Here is an 18,594-nt window from a genome sequence, read left to right on the forward strand (position 1 = left end):
TGTTGTGCTGTCAGTTTATTGTAACAGTGTGTGTGTGTGTGTGTGTGTGTGTTGTGTTGTCAGTAGTAATAGTGTGTGTGTGTGTTGTGTTGTCAGTAGTAACAGTGTGTGTGTGTGTTGTGTTGTCAGTAGTAATAGTGTGTGTGTGTGTTGTGCTGTCAGTAGTAATAGTGTGTGTGTGTGTGTTGTGCTGTCAGTTGTAACAGTGTGTGTGTATGTGTGTGTTGTGCTGTCAGTAGTAATAGTGTGTGTGTGTGTGTTGTGCTGTCAGTAGTAACAGTGTGTGTGTGTGTGTGTGTGTGTTGTGCTGTCCTGTCAGTAGTAACAGTGTGTGTGTGTTGTGCTGTCAGTTGTAACAGTGTGTGTGTGTGTGTGTGTGTGTGTGTGTTGTGCTGTCAGTTTATTGTAACTGTGTGTGTGTGTGTGTGTGTGTGTGTGTGTGTTGTGCTGTCAGTAGTAATAGTGTGTGTGTGTGTGTGTGTGTGTTGTGCTGTCAGTTTATTGTAACAGTGTGTGTGTGTGTGTGTGTGTGTGTTGTGCTGTCAGTTTATTGATTCGGCCTTGTAATTGGCTTCTCCTCACTATCGACCCGCCTACCCTGCTCTGATTGGCTGAGCGACCTGCCCATCGCAGCGCACGAAAGGGGCATTCTGGGACATGTAGTTGTATTTTGAATGCAGCGGGGTTGAAAAATAACAAACTGTACACAGTACACTCGAGATATATCAATCATTGACTCGTTCATTCGTTTTGAATCCGGCTGCGCTGTGCTTGTGCAAAGGCATGGCTTGTGTAGAGGCCTTTAACTCTGTGACACTCTCCGCCTAGACCTCAAATACCAGGATCCCCCGGGTGGCGGCGCCGCGCCGGTCTGGGACGCTGCCGTGCTGGTTAGACTGGTGCCAGGGAGGTGCCTGCGCTGATGGCCCGCTGTTATTGTGGCAGCCCGTCTGCCAGCCCTGCGCATTGAGGGACATTAACACCCCTTTGCGCACATATTTCAGGCAGGGTTTATGTCAAGATGTGGGTTTTTGGGTACGGATCGCTGATCTGGAAGGTGGACTTCCCCTTCGAAGAGAAGCAGGTCGGGTACATCACCGGGTTCAGCCGCCGCTTCTGGCAGGGCAGCACGGACCACCGCGGCGTCCCGGGCCAGGTATGTCATATCTGTCATATCGATACATCCATAACCACAGCGGCTCTTTCAAAGCAACACAACCACAGCATGCAACACGCAGGAGCGCATCCGTCACGTCTGCCATGAAAGTGTGCTGATGACAGTGTGTGTTGTGCTGTCAGTTTATTGTAACTGTGTGTGTGTGTGTGTGTGTGTGTTGTGCTGTCAGTTTATTGTAACAGTGTGTGTGTGTGTGTGTGTGTTGTGCTGTCAGTTTATTGTAACAGTGTGTGTGTGTGTGTGTGTGTGTGTGTGTGTGTGTGTGTGTGTGTTGTGTTGTCAGTAGTAACAGTGTGTGTGTGTGTTGTGCTGTCAGTAGTAATAGTGTGTGTGTGTGTGTTGTGCTGTCAGTTGTAACAGTGTGTGTGTATGTGTGTGTTGTGCTGTCAGTAGTAATAGTGTGTGTGTGTGTGTTGTGCTGTCAGTAGTAACAGTGTGTGTGTGTGTGTGTGTGTTGTGCTGTCCTGTCAGTAGTAACAGTGTGTGTGTGTTGTGCTGTCAGTTGTAACAGTGTGTGTGTGTGTGTGTGTGTGTGTTGTGCTGTCAGTTTATTGTAACTGTGTGTGTGTGTGTGTGTGTGTGTGTGTGTTGTGCTGTCAGTAGTAATAGTGTGTGTGTGTGTGTTGTGCTGTCAGTTTATTGTAACAGTGTGTGTGTGTGTGTGTGTGTTGTGCTGTCAGTTTATTGTAACAGTGTGTGTGTGTGTGTGTGTGTGTGTGTTGTGTTGTCAGTAGTAATAGTGTGTGTGTGTGTTGTGTTGTCAGTAGTAACAGTGTGTGTGTGTGTTGTGTTGTCAGTAGTAATAGTGTGTGTGTGTGTTGTGCTGTCAGTAGTAATAGTGTGTGTGTGTGTGTTGTGCTGTCAGTTGTAACAGTGTGTGTGTGTGTGTATGTGTGTGTTGTGCTGTCAGTAGTAATAGTGTGTGTGTGTGTGTTGTGCTGTCAGTAGTAACAGTGTGTGTGTGTGTGTGTGTGTGTTGTGCTGTCCTGTCAGTAGTAACAGTGTGTGTGTGTTGTGCTGTCAGTTGTAACAGTGTGTGTGTGTGTGTGTGTGTGTGTGTGTTGTGCTGTCAGTTTATTGTAACTGTGTGTGTGTGTGTGTGTGTGTGTGTGTGTGTTGTGCTGTCAGTAGTAATAGTGTGTGTGTGTGTGTGTGTGTGTTGTGCTGTCAGTTTATTGTAACAGTGTGTGTGTGTGTGTGTGTGTGTGTTGTGCTGTCAGTTTATTGTAACAGTGTGTGTGTGTGTGTGTGTGTGTGTGTGTGTGTGTTGTGTTGTCAGTAGTAATAGTGTGTGTGTGTGTTGTGTTGTCAGTAGTAACAGTGTGTGTGTGTGTTGTGTTGTCAGTAGTAATAGTGTGTGTGTGTGTTGTGCTGTCAGTAGTAATAGTGTGTGTGTGTGTGTTGTGCTGTCAGTTGTAGCAGTGTGTGTGTATGTGTGTGTTGTGCTGTCAGTAGTAATAGTGTGTGTGTGTGTGTTGTGCTGTCAGTAGTAACAGTGTGTGTGTGTGTGTGTGTGTGTGTTGTGCTGTCCTGTCAGTAGTAACAGTGTGTGTGTGTTGTGCTGTCAGTTGTAACAGTGTGTGTGTGTGTGTGTGTTGTGCTGTCAGTTTATTGTAACTGTGTGTGTGTGTGTGTGTTGTGCTGTCAGTTTATTGTAACAGTGTGTGTGTGTGTGTGTGTGTGTGTTGTGCTGTCAGTAGTAATAGTGTGTGTGTGTGTTGTGCTGTCAGTTGTAACAGTGTGTGTGTGTGTGTGTGTTGTGCTGTCAGTAGTAATAGTGTGTGTGTGTGTGTGTGTGTGTTGTGCTGTCAGTTGTAACAGTGTGTGTGTGTGTGTGTGTGTGTTGTGCTGTCCTGTCAGTAGTAACAGTGTGTGTGTGTTGTGCTTTCAGTTTATTGTAACTGTGTGTGTGTGTGTGTGTGTTGTGTTGTCAGTAGTAACAGTGTGTGTGTGTTGTGCTGTCAGTTGTAACTGTGTGTGTGTGTGTGTGTGTGTTGTGCTGTCAGTTGTAACAGTGTGTGTGTGTGTTGTGTTGTCAGTAGTAATAGTGTGTGTGTGTGTTGTGCTGTCAGTAGTAATAGTGTGTGTGTGTGTGTTGTGCTGTCAGTTTATTGTAACAGTGTGTGTGTGTGTGTGTGTGTTGTGCTGTCAGTTTATTGTAACAGTGTGTGTGTGTGTGTGTGTGTGTGTGTGTGTGTGTTGTGTTGTCAGTAGTAACAGTGTGTGTGTGTGTTGTGCTGTCAGTAGTAATAGTGTGTGTGTGTGTGTTGTGCTGTCAGTTGTAACAGTGTGTGTGTATGTGTGTGTTGTGCTGTCAGTAGTAATAGTGTGTGTGTGTGTTGTGCTGTCAGTAGTAACAGTGTGTGTGTGTGTGTGTGTGTGTTGTGCTGTCCTGTCAGTAGTAACAGTGTGTGTGTGTTGTGCTGTCAGTTGTAACAGTGTGTGTGTGTGTGTGTGTGTGTTGTGCTGTCAGTTTATTGTAACTGTGTGTGTGTGTGTGTGTGTGTGTGTGTGTGTTGTGCTGTCAGTAGTAATAGTGTGTGTGTGTGTGTTGTGCTGTCAGTTTATTGTAACAGTGTGTGTGTGTGTGTGTGTGTTGTGCTGTCAGTTTATTGTAACAGTGTGTGTGTGTGTGTGTGTGTGTGTTGTGTTGTCAGTAGTAATAGTGTGTGTGTGTGTTGTGTTGTCAGTAGTAACAGTGTGTGTGTGTGTTGTGTTGTCAGTAGTAATAGTGTGTGTGTGTGTTGTGCTGTCAGTAGTAATAGTGTGTGTGTGTGTGTTGTGCTGTCAGTTGTAACAGTGTGTGTGTATGTGTGTGTTGTGCTGTCAGTAGTAATAGTGTGTGTGTGTGTGTTGTGCTGTCAGTAGTAACAGTGTGTGTGTGTGTGTGTGTGTGTTGTGCTGTCCTGTCAGTAGTAACAGTGTGTGTGTGTTGTGCTGTCAGTTGTAACAGTGTGTGTGTGTGTGTGTGTGTGTGTGTGTTGTGCTGTCAGTTTATTGTAACTGTGTGTGTGTGTGTGTGTGTGTGTGTGTGTGTTGTGCTGTCAGTAGTAATAGTGTGTGTGTGTGTGTGTGTGTGTTGTGCTGTCAGTTTATTGTAACAGTGTGTGTGTGTGTGTGTGTGTGTGTTGTGCTGTCAGTTTATTGTAACAGTGTGTGTGTGTGTGTGTGTGTGTGTGTGTGTGTGTTGTGTTGTCAGTAGTAATAGTGTGTGTGTGTGTTGTGTTGTCAGTAGTAACAGTGTGTGTGTGTGTTGTGTTGTCAGTAGTAATAGTGTGTGTGTGTGTTGTGCTGTCAGTAGTAATAGTGTGTGTGTGTGTGTTGTGCTGTCAGTTGTAGCAGTGTGTGTGTATGTGTGTGTTGTGCTGTCAGTAGTAATAGTGTGTGTGTGTGTGTTGTGCTGTCAGTAGTAACAGTGTGTGTGTGTGTGTGTGTGTGTGTTGTGCTGTCCTGTCAGTAGTAACAGTGTGTGTGTGTTGTGCTGTCAGTTGTAACAGTGTGTGTGTGTGTGTGTGTGTGTTGTGCTGTCAGTTTATTGTAACTGTGTGTGTGTGTGTGTGTTGTGCTGTCAGTTTATTGTAACAGTGTGTGTGTGTGTGTGTGTGTGTGTTGTGCTGTCAGTAGTAATAGTGTGTGTGTGTGTTGTGCTGTCAGTTGTAACAGTGTGTGTGTGTGTGTGTGTTGTGCTGTCAGTAGTAATAGTGTGTGTGTGTGTGTGTGTGTGTTGTGCTGTCAGTTGTAACAGTGTGTGTGTGTGTGTGTGTGTGTTGTGCTGTCCTGTCAGTAGTAACAGTGTGTGTGTGTTGTGCTTTCAGTTTATTGTAACTGTGTGTGTGTGTGTGTGTGTTGTGTTGTCAGTAGTAACAGTGTGTGTGTGTGTGTTGTGCTGTCAGTTGTAACAGTGTGTGTGTGTGTTGTGTTGTCAGTAGTAATAGTGTGTGTGTGTGTGTTGTGCTGTCAGTTGTAACTGTGTGTGTGTGTGTGTGTGTGTTGTGCTGTCAGTAGTAACAGTGTGTGTGTGTGTTGTGCTGTCAGTAGTAACAGTGTGTGTGTGTGTTGTGCTGTCAGTAGTAACAGTGTGTATGTGTGTTGTGTTGTCAGTAGTAATAGTGTGTGTGTGTGTGTGTGTGTTGTGCTGTCAGTTGTAACTGTGTGTGTGTGTGTGTGTGTGTGTGTGTGTGTGTGTGTGTTGTGCTGTCAGTAGTAATAGTGTGTGTGTGTGTGTGTGTTGTGTTGTCAGTAGTAACAGTGTGTGTGTGTGTGTGTGTTGTGCTGTCAGTTGTAACTGTGTGTGTGTGTGTTGTGTTGTCAGTAGTAATAGTGTGTGTGTGTGTGTGTTGTGCTGTCAGTTGTAACTGTGTGTGTGTGTGTGTGTTGTGCTGTCAGTAGTAACAGTGTGTGTGTGTGTGTGTTGTGCTGTCAGTAGTAATAGTGTGTGTGTGTGTGTGTGTGTGTGTGTGTTGTGCTGTCAGTAGTAACAGTGTGTGTGTGTGTGTGTGTTGTGCTGTCCTGTCAGTAGTAACAGTGTGTGTGTGTTGTGCTTTCAGTTTATTGTAACTGTGTGTGTGTGTGTGTGTTGTGTTGTCAGTAGTAACAGTGTGTGTGTGTGTGTGTGTTGTGCTGTCAGTTGTAACTGTGTGTGTGTGTGTTGTGTTGTCAGTAGTAATAGTGTGTGTGTGTGTGTGTTGTGCTGTCAGTTGTAACTGTGTGTGTGTGTGTGTGTGTGTGTTGTGCTGTCAGTAGTAACAGTGTGTGTGTGTGTGTTGTGCTGTCAGTAGTAACAGTGTGTGTGTGTGTGTTGTGCTGTCAGTTGTAACTGTGTGTGTGTGTGTGTGTGTGTGTTGTGCTGTCAGTTGTAACAGTGTGTGTGTGTGTGTGTTGTGCTGTCAGTAGTAATAGTGTGTGTGTGTGTGTGTGTGTGTGTGTTGTGCTGTCAGTAGTAACAGTGTGTGTGTGTGTTGTGTTGTCAGTAGTAATAGTGTGTGTGTGTGTGTTGTGCTGTCAGTTGTAACTGTGTGTGTGTGTGTGTTGTGCTGTCAGTTGTAACAGTGTGTGTGTGTGTGTTGTGCTGTCAGTAGTAATAGTGTGTGTGTGTGTGTGTGTGTGTGTTGTGCTGTCAGTAGTAACAGTGTGTGTGTGTGTTGTGTTGTCGGTAGTAATAGTGTGTGTGTGTGTGTGTGTGTGTGTGTTGTGTTGTCGGTAGTAATAGTGTGTGTGTGTTGTGCTGTCAGTTGTAACAGTGTGTGTGTGTGTTGTGCTGTCAGTTTATTGTAACTGTGTGTGTGTGTGTGTTGTGCTGTCAGCAGTAACAGTGTGTGTGTGTGTGTGTTGTGCTGTCAGTTTATTGTAACTGTGTGTGTGTGTGTGTGTTGTGCTGTCAGCAGTAACAGTGTGTGTGTGTTACAGTATAATCGTTTGTAAAATTGTGTTACACAGTGTAATTAAAGGAAGCGGTCAGTACTTCTCATTCCTGTAGTCACCTGTTATCAGTGCAGCAGTGCTGCCTGTGCTGACAGTTTTGTAAATGCTTAGTCACACAAAAAAATGAACTGCAATGTATTTAAAAGTAGTGAATTAGAAATTAAATGCAAGAAAAGCAAGAACTGAAACCAGGTCTGTATGTATGCATATAATGTCTTTGTGTGTGTGTCATGCATAGATCCACTGCTGGCATTTGTCCATGTTTCACACACATGTACATAGCAGAGCACAGTAAACAGGTCTGTCAGTTGACTCTTCTCCCTGCTGCCGGGAAATGTTATTATCCTGATATGCAGTCCCTGAGAGATTCCTCTGGTTCTCACTCCACCTGGGTCCCGGATAAGTTCAGCGATCTCATTATCCACCGAATGAGCTGTAGAGCTATAAAACGTGCTGCACCGCGTACGTGGGTAGCTGGATCTGGACCGGAGCGCACCGCCCCGCTGTGAACACGACTGCGCCGGTCTCTGTGCCGAGGAGGTTCAGGATCGAGCCACGCAGATCGGTCTTTGTGCCCCTGAAGGTCAGTGGCACAAACCAGGCGGCTGCAGTCTGTGAAGGGAGCGGGGGTGGTGAGGAGTCTGCAGTGGAGAAGATCGCAGGGGTGCCGGGAGGTCCCGCTGTCCTGAGCTCTGTGGTTTGGATGATCAATTGCTGTGGATAATTAAGCCCTGCTCACCGCGGCCCTGGGGCGGGGCGGGGCGGGATTATAGCTTCATGCCAGGGATTAAAATGATTGTCTCCATAATGCTGCCCCAATATAATGTAATCCCCGTTGGCAAGGCTGAGTGCCATCCAGGCTGTGTACAGTGCCGTGGCCCTGGAGGAGCGGGGAGCAGAGAGCAGGTCCGTACAGGACGCAGGGCCTCCTTCACAGCAGCACAGAGGGCAGGGCTTGAAGGGCGTTTAGCACATATTAACACAAAGAACGCATTCCAGTACTTGAAGAATGCGAGGTGAGTTTGCAGCGGAGCGCCATGCAGCAGAGGCATTTTCTGACCCTGTTGTGTGTGTTTTTCAGCCTGGCAGAGTCGTGACGTTGGTTGAAGATCCTGAGGTGAGATTTGTTTTCTTCTAAATTATTATTTTTATCCATTAACTGTCTCTTGATGTGACCGGAGCTGCACATGCTGTAATCGACACTTTGATGTCAATACTCTCCCGAGCAGAAAAGTTGCTGTATTCAATGCTTAAGTTTGTCAGTGCTTTAGGTGTTTTATTTAGTCACACACATCACAACTGGGGCTCTTACCTGCAGGCACATTCATAACCTCCAGGCTGCGCTCTTTAGAAACATAAGAAAGTGTCCAATTGAGAGGAGCCCATTCGCCCCATCCTGCTCATTTGGTGTCCATTAATAAGTGATCAAGGATCCTATCCAGTCTGTTTTTGAATGTTCCCAAATTGTCTCTTCAGCCACATCGCTGGAGAGTTTGTTCAGATTGTGACGCCTCTCTGTGTGAAGAAGTGTCTCCTGTTTTCTGTCTTGAACGCCTTGAAGCCCAATTTCCATTTGTGTCCCCGGGTGCGTGTGTCCCTGCTGATCTGGAAAAGCTCCTCTGGATTGATGTGATCGATGCCTTTCATGATTTTGAAGACTTGGATCAAGTCCCCATGTAGTCTCCTCTGTTCCAGGGTGAAAAGGTTCAGGTCCTCAGTCTCTCAGTAGGACATTCCCTTCAGACCTGGAATAAGTCTGGTTGCTCTCCTCTGAACTGCCTCTAGAGCAGCGATATCTTTCTTGAAGTGTGGAGCCCAGAACTGTCCACAGTATCCAGATGAGCTCTAACTAGTGCATTGTACAGTCTGAACATCACTGCCCTTGTTCTCATTTTTGTTCTTTCCCTCTGCAGGGCTGTGTCTGGGGTGTAGCCTACAAGCTGCCGTCCGGGAAGGAGCAGGAGGTGAAGGAGTACCTGGACTACCGGGAGAAAGGTGGCTACCGGACCGCCACGGTGACCTTTCACCCCAAGGACCCCGGTGGGCAGCCGCTACCCACCCTTCTGTACATCGGTCTCTGCGACAACCCCAACTATCTGGGCCCCGCCCCCTTGGAGCTCATCGCCCAGCAGATCCTGTGTGCCGTGGGGCCCAGCGGACGCAACACCGAGTACCTGTTTGAACTGGCCAACGCCCTGCGAGCCCTGGTGCCCGAGGCCTGCGACGATCACCTGTTCTCCCTCGAGAGGCTGGTCAAGAGCCTGGTGAAGGAGAGGGGTGTCTGAGAGAGAGAGAGAGAGAGAGAGAGAGTCTGTTGCCGTCCAGATCATCCCGTTTCTACTTCAACTATGTCCTGCTGTGTGTGTGTGTGTGTGTTCCTGTCTAGTTAGACTGGGGCGACTACAATAAACTCTAGTTAGTTATTCAATAATATAAATCAGGAAATGAAAACTACTGTCAAAATACCAAAGAAATGCCAAGTACAGTCTGAGCTGAACCCCCGATATCAGTAGAAGGTTTATCTGAGCCACAAGCTTTTTCACCATCAGGGTTTGTACTGGAGCCGGTTTGATAGAAATTCTGTTTGGTTGTTTAATTGTCAAACACTAGCCATGAGAGATGCCATCCGACTGTCTGTCGGGCAGAGAAGACACTGTGACTGTCACTCCGTGTAGGCAGACGGAAACATGCAGTCCTGAGCCCTGGCGGCGGGGGGGCGTGCTGTGTGCCGGACTGGGGACCACAGGTACCAATTACGGGTCAATACGGGATCGTGATACAGGAGGCTGAAAATAATGAAGGGTGCAATGAAAGCCATTATGCCATAAACTACAATATTTTACATTTAAACCTTACAGATGTGTGACTATAGGAAATGAACAATAAAATCCTCAAAACTGTGCTGTGCTATACTTGTGTCCGTCTGTCTGAGCGCTACTGCAACATATGAAATACTCGGTGTTCACTGTTGAATTACAACATTTTCCTTGAAAGCCCAAGATGTCCTATTAAGGTTGACAACAGCCAATCGTTGGGGCAAAGGATGAAACACATAACATCCAATATTGTATCACAGGGGACTGGGGCTGAGTGCAGGTCAGATGGGCAAGGTGTTTATCTGCGATGTAAACAGACTGTGAGTCCCGGGATGAAACAGGAAACAGGATTGCAGTCTATCCGAGGGCTCACACTGTGCAGTGTTCGAATTGCATTACAAAGGAAATGTCACCTTGAGGAGCGTGTTGTCAGACGGGAGCTCATGCCAGCGCCATATTACACGCTGAATCCTGGGATTAGCGCTGGCACAATCAATGGATGAGCCAAGGGGAGATCAGAGCACCTCTTTTGCAGCCGCTGTGCTTCTTGCTTGGTTTTAATGGTTTAGTGTTGTTATGTCTGTGTAATTCTTCATGGTTAAGTAGTTCTGGCCCAGTTTGAACGGCCTGTAGTTCAGTTTAATTCCTCACTGCACTTCAGTGAATTCAACACGCAGATCAGGGGATCAGACCACAGCGCTTCTGTCTCGGTGTCAGTGCAACAGAGGCAGCACAGAGTGAGGCAGCAGTGACACTGAGGCAGAAGGGCTGTGGTCTGACCCCCTGATCTGCGCGTTGAATTCACTGAAGTGCAGTGAGGAATTAAACTGAACTGTTCTGTGTATTTTAGATGACTGATAAATGGGGATAATCCTGCTGTCTCTCCTGTTAGGCAGATTTAATCTCATTATCAGTAAAAAATAATAATAATTAAACATAAAAAATAGGTGTTGTAATCTATAGTAGTGTCAGACATTGAACACATACACACACCTATGACATACCCGTGTCCCCTATGACACTGTTGTCCCGATTGACTGATACAATAATATTCTGCCAAAGATGTGACAGAAGTGATTGTTGGAATGTCATCAGTACTAAATCACCTATATACTTCCTATTATTGGTTATAGTATAAGTATTATAACTGAAAATCTAACAATAGGCGGTTTTAAGGCCACAAAGAGTCGCCGGACACTTCTCACAAAATTCCTGTTGGTGAAAGGAAGGGCATCTGACACAAGTCCTCACTGCTGATTGGCTATCGGTGTTTTCCAGTATATGTACAGCTGTAGTGTCACTGAGGTATGGCTTATATTTACACACTACCACTACCATGGCATGGCATGGGCTTTGACCATTTAAGACCATATTAATCAGTGTCATGAATAATTCGAGCATCAACAACAAGGCGAAATTCAGCGCATGAGTCCTCTTAAAATAATAATACCTTGGACACAATGCGAACTGATGTTTCACAGAAAATCTCAAAGTAACTGTAATAGGTCCAGTTGCTTTGTTTGCAATCAGAGGGAGATACTGTACTGCGATCATCTAAGGTGTCCACAACCCATGTCTCGTCGCAATCAATGGGAAACTACATTTTCTATTATAATTAAATCTTAATTGACCCGGAAGTCGTACCGCAACCAGCAGCGTACACCGGAAGCAGACGTGACGCACTTCCTGCGAGCCCGCCGTCCAATCAGCGGCCGCCAGCTCCGGACTGCGACACGGACGGGAGCAGGATCCGCGGATGTCGCTCTGTCACTCGGGCTGAGCGGCTCCTCATCGCTCCGGGAGAGACGCCACCAGTGTCCGAGATGCGTGCGTGCTGGGCCGCGGTGCTGGCGTGCGTCTGCGGGGTGCTGGAGCCGTGGAGCCCCGCCGCCGCCGGCAGAGGAGGGGGCTCTGCCTTTACAGACGACATCCCCTTCAAGATCACATGGCCCGGATCCGAGTTCACACTGGTGTGTGTGTGTGTGTGTGTGTGTGTGTGTGTGTGTGTGTGTGTGTGTGTGTGTGTGTGTGTACAGTGTTTATGTAGTGTGTGTATATAGTGTGTGTATGTATGTATGTATAGATGTAGTGTGTGTGTATACAGTGTTTATGTAGTGTGTATATAGTGTGTGTATGTATGTATGTATAGATGTAGTGTGTGTGTATGTATGTATGTATAGATGTAGTGTGTGTGTATACAGTGTTTATGTAGTGTGTGTGTATATAGTGTGTGTGTGTATGTATGTATGTATGTATACAGTGTTTATGTAGTGTGTGTGTATATAGTGTGTGTATGTATGTATGTATGTATATTTGTAGTGTGTGTATGTATGTAGTGTGAGTGTGTATATACAGTGTGTATGTAGTGTGTGTGTGTATATACAGTGTGTATGTAGTGTGTATTTAGTGTGAGTGTGTATGTAGTGTGTGTGTGTATATACAGTGTGTATTTAGTGTGTGTGTGTGTGTGTATACAGTTTTTATGTAGTGTGTGTATATAGTGTGTGTATGTATGTATGTATAGATGTAGTGTGTGTGTATACAGTGTTTATGTAGTGTGTGTATATAATGTATGTATGTAGTGTGTGTGTATGTATGTATGTATACAGTGTTTATGTAGTGTGTGTGTATATAGTGTGTGTATGTATGTATATATGTATATTTGTAGTGTGTGTAGTGTGTGTATGTATCTAGTGTGAGTGTGTATATACAGTGTGTGTGTATATACAGTGTGTATGTAGTGTGTGTGTGTATATACAGTGTGTATGTAGTGTGTATTTAGTGAGTGTGTATGTAGTGTGTGTGTGTATATACAGTGTGTATGTAGTGTGTATGTAGTGTGTGTGTGTATATACAGTGTGTATGTAGTGTGTATTTAGTGTGTGGGTGAGTATTAGTGCGCATGCGTTACAGTGAGTGTGTATATATACAGTGTGTATATTATGTGTGTGTGTGTTAGTGCATGTGCGTTACAGTGCGAGTGTGTACACACAGGTTTCTTGGTTGCAGTAGTGACTGGGGGGTTGTGTATAACGGTACAAAAGTCTCACTGGACTGTCCTGAAAATACTGGAGGGAAGAGACGGGGAGTGCATGAGTAAGGTCTGATCGCACAGAGACGTGGTGTAGGAGGACAGTTCTGTATTGTGAGAGGGATGTTGTATTGATAACACGAGAAGAGATTCTAATAACAATCATTCTGATTCCCGCAAGAATCAGTAACTCGATCCTGATCAGTAAAACCTCATTCATTCTTGTCCTTATGAATATATTTTATTCTCGTTGTACTCCTGAAGCCGACGACCGGGGCGCTGTACAGAGAGGACGACTTCCTGATCATGACCACGAGCGACCAGGAGCGATACAAGTGTGTCCTGCCGTCCCTGTCCGGCGGAGATGATGTGAGTGCAGCTCCATCAGACACCTCTTCTAGCAGTGAAACAGTAACCTCTCATTGGAGGCTCAGATGGAAGTGCTATTACAGTCGAACCTCCACGTGATGTCCCATGTTGCTCCCGTGTTGTGTCTGCAGCAGACGTTTCGTCCTGTATTCAGTCTCCGTCTCTCCTCCCCCTCAGGATGAAGACCGGGACTACAGCGGCCCGACCCCCGCCGCTTTGCTGGAGCCGCTCTTCAAACAGAGCAGCTGTTCGTACCGGGTGAGTCCTGCCCCCCCCGCCTCGGCCCCGGTGACCTGCGGAGACACGGGTCCCCCACAGCGAGGGTGCAGTGGCCAGAACGCCCACATGAGACCCGTTTCTGAGCCTGAGGGCAGGGGGGTGGATCTCTGTGGAACTGAACGTCCTCCTTTTTCATGAACATGAGACGGTGTCCAATCGAGAGGAGGCCATTCACCCCATCGTGCTCGTTTGGTGTCCATTAATAACTGAGTGATCAAGGATCCTATCCAGTTTGTTTTTGAATGTTCCCAAATTGTCTCTTCAGCCACATCGCTGGGGAGTTTGTTCAGATTGTGACGCCTCTCTGTGTGAAGAAGTGTCTCCTGTTTTCTGTCTTGAATGCCTTGAAGCCCAATTTCCATTTGTGTCCCCGGATACTCACACACCTTTCCCCACGCTTGCAGATCGAGTCCTACTGGACGTACGAGGTGTGCCACGGGAAGCATGTGCGGCAGTACCACGAGGAGAAGGAGACGGGGCAGGTGAGCGGCTCAGACCTCCAATTCCCCGTGGGTCGACCCCTGAGCGACTGATCCACTCGGCCGCAGATCAGCGTGTGTACGCCAAGTGCTGCGCGGTCCGAGAGAGGCTGCCGTATGCACCGAGCCCTGACGCTGGCACAGAGCCCACCTCCACCCTCCCCGGACAGGAACGAGGCTTCTAGCAGATATTTTAAAGAGCTGCGGAAATTATCTCCCGCTGATCATGTGTGTTTTTATTCCTTTATAGAAAATAAACATCCAGGAATACTACCTGGGAAACATGATGAAGAAAAGTGACCCGTCAGCCGCAGGTGAGGCAGTGCTGTGATGATGGTCTGTGTAAGGCCGGCTCTGGCCCATCAGTGGGGGAGCTGTGACCCCGGGGTGACCCTGGCTGCCGTCCCATCTAAACTGTGGTTCTCTCTGTTTGTAGGAGCGGAAGAGGGGAGAGCTGAGGAAAGCGAGCCGGAGAAGAGAGATCCGGAGAAGGAGGTGGGTGCGTCGTGTGACACGGAGACGCCTGCTGCCTCGTGCAGCTTTACCTTACATTTGCACAGATAACACAGTGTGAAAAAAGCTCAATACCAGTGTTTCCCCCTTTTGTTACCTCAGTGTTTGATGGCAGGAGAAATGTGCGCCAGTGTGGCAGGAAGGTGCTGAGATAAAGCGGCCACTAGATGGAGCCGCTCCCAGCTATATTCATATCCAGCAGCAAAGCAAACTAGGAGACGCTGCGAGACTCGGAAGCCGCAGATAGTGCTAGATATCGTGGATGCATATTATTAATAATAATAACTATTTCTTGGCAGAGCAGAGGATATTGCAAAAAACAAAGTCATTACTTTTATGCCAAAAGCATAACACAGAATTGAAATACAAACGGCGGCTGTGCGGAGGCACCCGTGTGTGCAGACGGCTCTTATTCAGAGTGTGCTGTGCTTTTTAAACGGCTGACGCAGGTGCCCACCAAGAACGTGGAAGGCCAGCTGACGCCCTACTACCCGGTGGAGATGGGCAACGGGACGCCCTGCGTGCTGAAGCAGAGCCAGCCGCGCTCCAGCCGCGTCCTGTACGTGTGCCACCCTGAGGCCAAGCACGAGATCCTGTCCATCGCCGAGGTCACGACCTGCGAGTACGAGGTGGTGGTGCTGACGCCCCTGCTGTGCAGCCACCCCAAATACAGGTGCGGCGCGGCCACGGGGTGGGTGGGGACTCGCAGCCGCGCCGCCCCGGTGCTGATCTCTCTGCTCCGCTCGCAGGTTCAAGTCGTCCCCGGTCAACGATATCTTCTGCCAGTCTCTGCAGGGCTCCCCCCTGCGGCCCCAGCGCCTGGCCCAGCTGGACAGCGAGCAGGAGGCGCTGCTCAAACCCCCGTTCGGCGCCAGCCAGGAGCGCGAGGTGAGGGACAGCATCTCTCCTTCCCTCCCCTTGTCCCTAAGTTCTGCTACAGGGATTATATTGCTGTGCTCTGTCTTGAATGGGTTGGACACTTCAGTGCTAGTCGAAGGTAGGGTTGGGTTCTATGCGTCTGCCCGGATGGGGCTGTGATTCCTGCTCCTCTCTCTCCCCCAGGAGGAGACGTCCCCCCTGCGCGAGGAGGTCTTCTCCTCCACCCACAAGCCCATCAGCGTGGGCGGGCAGACGCAGGTGGCTGTGGGCACGACCCACATCTCGCGGCTGACGGACGAGCAGCTCATCAAGGAGTTCCTCAGCGGCTCATACTGCCTGCACGGGGTGAGGGGCGGCCCGGGGTGGCGGAGACGTGCACCGACAGGGACTCGATCGGTTTAACCGCACCTGAGATGCAATGAGCCGTTACAGCCATTTCTCTGCAGCTGTAGAGGCTCCTCGTGCCGCGGTGCCCCCGCTGGGCCGGGCCGCTGGCTGGGAACGCTGAGAATCTGAACTCGGCTGTCTTGTGTTTCAGGGCGTCGGCTGGTGGAAGTACGAGTTCTGTTACGGAAAGCACGTGCATCAGTACCACGAGGTGTGTGGCGCCGCTGTCTGACGCTGCGCTGCGAGCGCGGGTGTAAGCGCACCGCCGAGCTGCGACTCGGCCCCGTGTCTGCCGCTACGCTCGAAGCGGCTCTGTGACCCGGTCGCGACTCGTTACTCACCCGCTGTGTGCTGTTCCCTCAGGACAAGGAGTCTGGCAAGAGCATCGTCGTGGTGGGCAGCTGGGACCAGCAGGAGCACGTGGAGTGGGCCCGGAGGAACGTGGCGCGGTCCTACCAGCTGAGGGACGAGGGCCTGCAGAAAGTCAAGTAGGTGTGGCAGGGCAGTGCCGCGGGGCAGGACCGGACTGGCTCTGACCCTGACCTGCTGGGCCCTGCTGCGTCGGGTAGTGCTGGGCATATGGCCAAAGTACAGCACCACGGTACTTTTCACATTTGTAACGGTATTTATTAATGGCCATTTTATTCTGCTCGTAAAGCAAAAATAATAGGACAAATGACACTGAATTACGTGTCCCTGTTCTGTCAGTTGTCTTGAAACCAAACCATGTCCCCACTCTCACCGACGCACCATTGTTCGGGACAGATTCCCTGGGTCACTGCGGTGAAGTTTCACGTGCACTGCTCTCCTGCATCTCGTTGTTCATGTCAACACGCAATACACATAGTTTATTTTCGATATTTGGCTGAGGGTCGCACTGAGAAGCGCGGATCTGCGCAGAGACTCAGAGATGCGTGTTCTTGAGTGTTTCTGTGTGATGCCACTGAGCCCCGCCCACAGAAACCTGCGCAGACTCGCACAGCTCAGCACAGCTGTGAGACGCTGCTGCGGCTGCGAGACGCAAGATTGTGTGGAAATCAAGAGGGACGTGTGAAGCTGATGAAAACTACTGCTGCCCCGAATATCAACTTTCATTACACAATGAAGCTGTGAACAGCACTGTCAAAACCACAGATATAGAGTTCTAGATCGACCCTTTAGCCTTGTCAATGCTTTATTAAATAACTACATCAATTCTTTTTAAACATAATGTAAATCTATGATGCACAATAATTAAGGTGTTAGTTAAACGATTGGCAATTGTTTTTTTTTTTTAATAAAAACTAAAATAATATAAATATAATAACAAATGAATTTGTCAAATTACATCGTTTTCTGCAGAGTTTGTGAAGAAAGGTTGTGTTCTTGTAGTGCAGTTCTGCGCAGATCTGCAAGATCCAACTGATCTGATTGCCGTGCCAATCTGCGCAGATCTGCGTTACACAAACACTATTGGCGTTCTGTGGTCAGATGCGGTAGTAGTAAAGGTGTAGTAAAAGTCCAAACCGGTCTGCAAATGAATACGGTATAGAGTGTTTTACAGTGTCCTGCCCGGCCCTCGGCCCAGCTGTGCGTCGTGACTCTGCGTGACTCTGCGTGTGCTGTGTCCACAGGGTGGTCTCCCATTTCTACAGCCACGGGGACACGTGTGACCTGACGGGGAAGCCCAGACAAGTGATCGTGAAGCTGAAGTGAGTACCGCTGGGGACGGGTGCCTGGCTCTGGGAAGCGGGTCAAACTCACTGAAGGGCCTGGGCTGTGGCCCTACGGGTGTTGTAGGGCTCTTCTGGATGCCCTGTGGAACCCGGGCTGTGTCATGTGTCGTGTGGATTGACGCTCTCTGCTCTGCGCCACAGGTGCAAGGAGTCCGAGTCGCCCCACGCCGTCACCGTGTACATGCTGGAGCCGCAGACCTGCCAGTACATCCTGGGGGTGAGCTGGACCCTGAGCGCCACACCCACACCGGCACCACACCTACGCCGATCCTCACACTCACACACGATCCACACGACCGCCGTTGGGGCCCTGAGACGCTAAAGATGTCATTGCATCAGTCACAACAAAACCCCGTGAGACAGGGGTTCCCAAAGTGCGGCCCCCCAAAGCCAACCTTCAGCCCCTTTTCTAAACCTTTACTATGTTTTTTCACTGAAAATGTTCTGTCACAAATTGCACTTGTAATTTGGGGGGAAATAATAAAACAACAATTAAAGTTAATAAAAGTTCCATAATAAATGTATAGGACATAAAAAGGGATGATTTGGGACAGATCTCGTTTTCAGCGGTGGTTCATTTTCTACTGCGGCCCCCCATCCCATCTGGAACCTGTCCCTCCAGCCCCTGCGCCCCCCTGCTCTGAGAACGCGCTCCACAGCTGTGTGCTCTCGCTATCGTTGGCAGGTGGAGTCGCCGGTCATCTGTAAGATCCTGGACACGGCCGACGAGAACGGGCTGCTGTCCGTCCCCAGCTGACCCGGGACCGGCCCGGGAGCCGAGCCGGCGCTCCGCAGCGTGGAGGCGGTTCTGTGGGAGAGGAGAGTCCCCCGCCTCAGGACAGCCGCAGCCCGGGGGCTCAGACCGCAGCTCTGTGTGTGTATATATAGGAGTGTAAATAAACTGCAGCGTTTTTATTGCTGAATAAACTTGGCTTGTTGACCGTGTGGAGGAACGCAGTGTCTGTTATTTCCTCAGATACTCTAAAGCAGTGCTTCCCAAACCGGTCCTGGGGGACCCCCTACCCTGCTGGTTTTTGTTCTAACCGAGCTCTCAATTACTTAATTGAACCTTAATTGAATTAACAATCTGCTTAGATTTTACTTTTGTTTCTTCAATACGTTTTTTAATATAATTCTATACTTAACTTAAAACCCCTACTGTTTAAAATAATTAAAAATTAAGGGTTCGATTAAGTAATTGAGAGCTCGGTTGGAACAAAAACCAGCAGCGTAGGGGGTCCCCCAGGACCGGTTTGGGAACCACTGCTCTAAAGTGTGTGCAGAGACTATCGCTGCTTACTGAGCTGCGCTGTGTGAAATGTGCCGAAGTCAGGACCCCATCGCCCCCCTGACATGGCTCTGCTGCTCGACACCTGTCCGGCCGCCAGAGGACGGATCTCCGGACGAACGCAGGGTCAGAGGAGCGACGCAGTGCCCGAGTCTCCTCACCGAGACGCCCCCCGGCAGTGCGGCACCGCAGTCAGGCAGCAGGGGGAGCCGTCTCTGCTGCCGTTCACCAGCCTCTGAG

At 48.7% G+C, this 18,594-nt stretch overlaps 2 protein-coding genes across 3 annotated transcripts; both read left to right on the forward strand.

The window, feature by feature from the left end:
• Positions 1-637: 637 nt before the first annotated feature.
• Positions 638-9,498, forward strand: chac2 (ChaC, cation transport regulator homolog 2 (E. coli)). The gene is made up of 3 exons (XM_066696486.1): positions 638-1,156; positions 7,680-7,715; positions 8,512-9,498. Exons 1-3 carry the CDS (start codon positions 1,022-1,024, stop codon positions 8,881-8,883), a joined length of 543 nt encoding a protein of 180 aa, XP_066552583.1. The 5' UTR covers positions 638-1,021; the 3' UTR covers positions 8,884-9,498.
• Positions 9,499-11,112: 1,614 nt separating this feature from the next.
• erlec1 (endoplasmic reticulum lectin 1) lies at positions 11,113-18,011 on the forward strand. Of its 2 annotated transcripts, XM_066696807.1 has the most exons (14): positions 11,114-11,384; positions 12,710-12,814; positions 12,992-13,072; positions 13,498-13,575; positions 13,823-13,886; positions 14,009-14,067; positions 14,535-14,758; positions 14,835-14,973; positions 15,148-15,309; positions 15,503-15,562; positions 15,715-15,839; positions 16,965-17,042; positions 17,208-17,283; positions 17,752-18,011. In XM_066696807.1, exons 1-14 carry the CDS (start codon positions 11,238-11,240, stop codon positions 17,821-17,823), a joined length of 1,470 nt encoding a protein of 489 aa, XP_066552904.1. In that variant the 5' UTR covers positions 11,114-11,237; the 3' UTR covers positions 17,824-18,011. The 2 variants fall into 2 exon arrangements, with proteins under 2 accessions (XP_066552905.1, XP_066552904.1); XM_066696808.1 differs by lacking the exon at positions 15,503-15,562 and having other exon boundaries at positions 11,113-11,384.
• Positions 18,012-18,594: the final 583 nt, after the last annotated feature.

The sequence above is a fragment of the Amia ocellicauda genome, chromosome 23, assembly GCF_036373705.1.
Source record: "Amia ocellicauda isolate fAmiCal2 chromosome 23, fAmiCal2.hap1, whole genome shotgun sequence".
NCBI classification, from domain to species: Eukaryota; Metazoa; Chordata; class Actinopteri; order Amiiformes; family Amiidae; genus Amia; species Amia ocellicauda.

Bases quoted from the DNA above. Each gene is read 5' to 3' on its own strand.
- erlec1 (XM_066696807.1), top strand. From the start codon at position 11,238: ATGCGTGCGTGCTGGGCCGCGGTGCTGGCGTGCGTCTGCGGGGTGCTG. The intron at 17,043-17,207 runs GTGAGTACCGCT...TCTGCGCCACAG, and splicing joins CAAGTGATCGTGAAGCTGAA to GTGCAAGGAGTCCGAGTCGC. The intron at 17,284-17,751 runs GTGAGCTGGACC...TATCGTTGGCAG, and splicing joins CCTGCCAGTACATCCTGGGG to GTGGAGTCGCCGGTCATCTG.
- chac2 (XM_066696486.1), top strand. From the start codon at position 1,022: ATGTGGGTTTTTGGGTACGGATCGCTGATCTGGAAGGTGGACTTCCCC. The intron at 1,157-7,679 runs GTATGTCATATC...TGTGTTTTTCAG, and splicing joins ACCGCGGCGTCCCGGGCCAG to CCTGGCAGAGTCGTGACGTT. The intron at 7,716-8,511 runs GTGAGATTTGTT...TTCCCTCTGCAG, and splicing joins CGTTGGTTGAAGATCCTGAG to GGCTGTGTCTGGGGTGTAGC.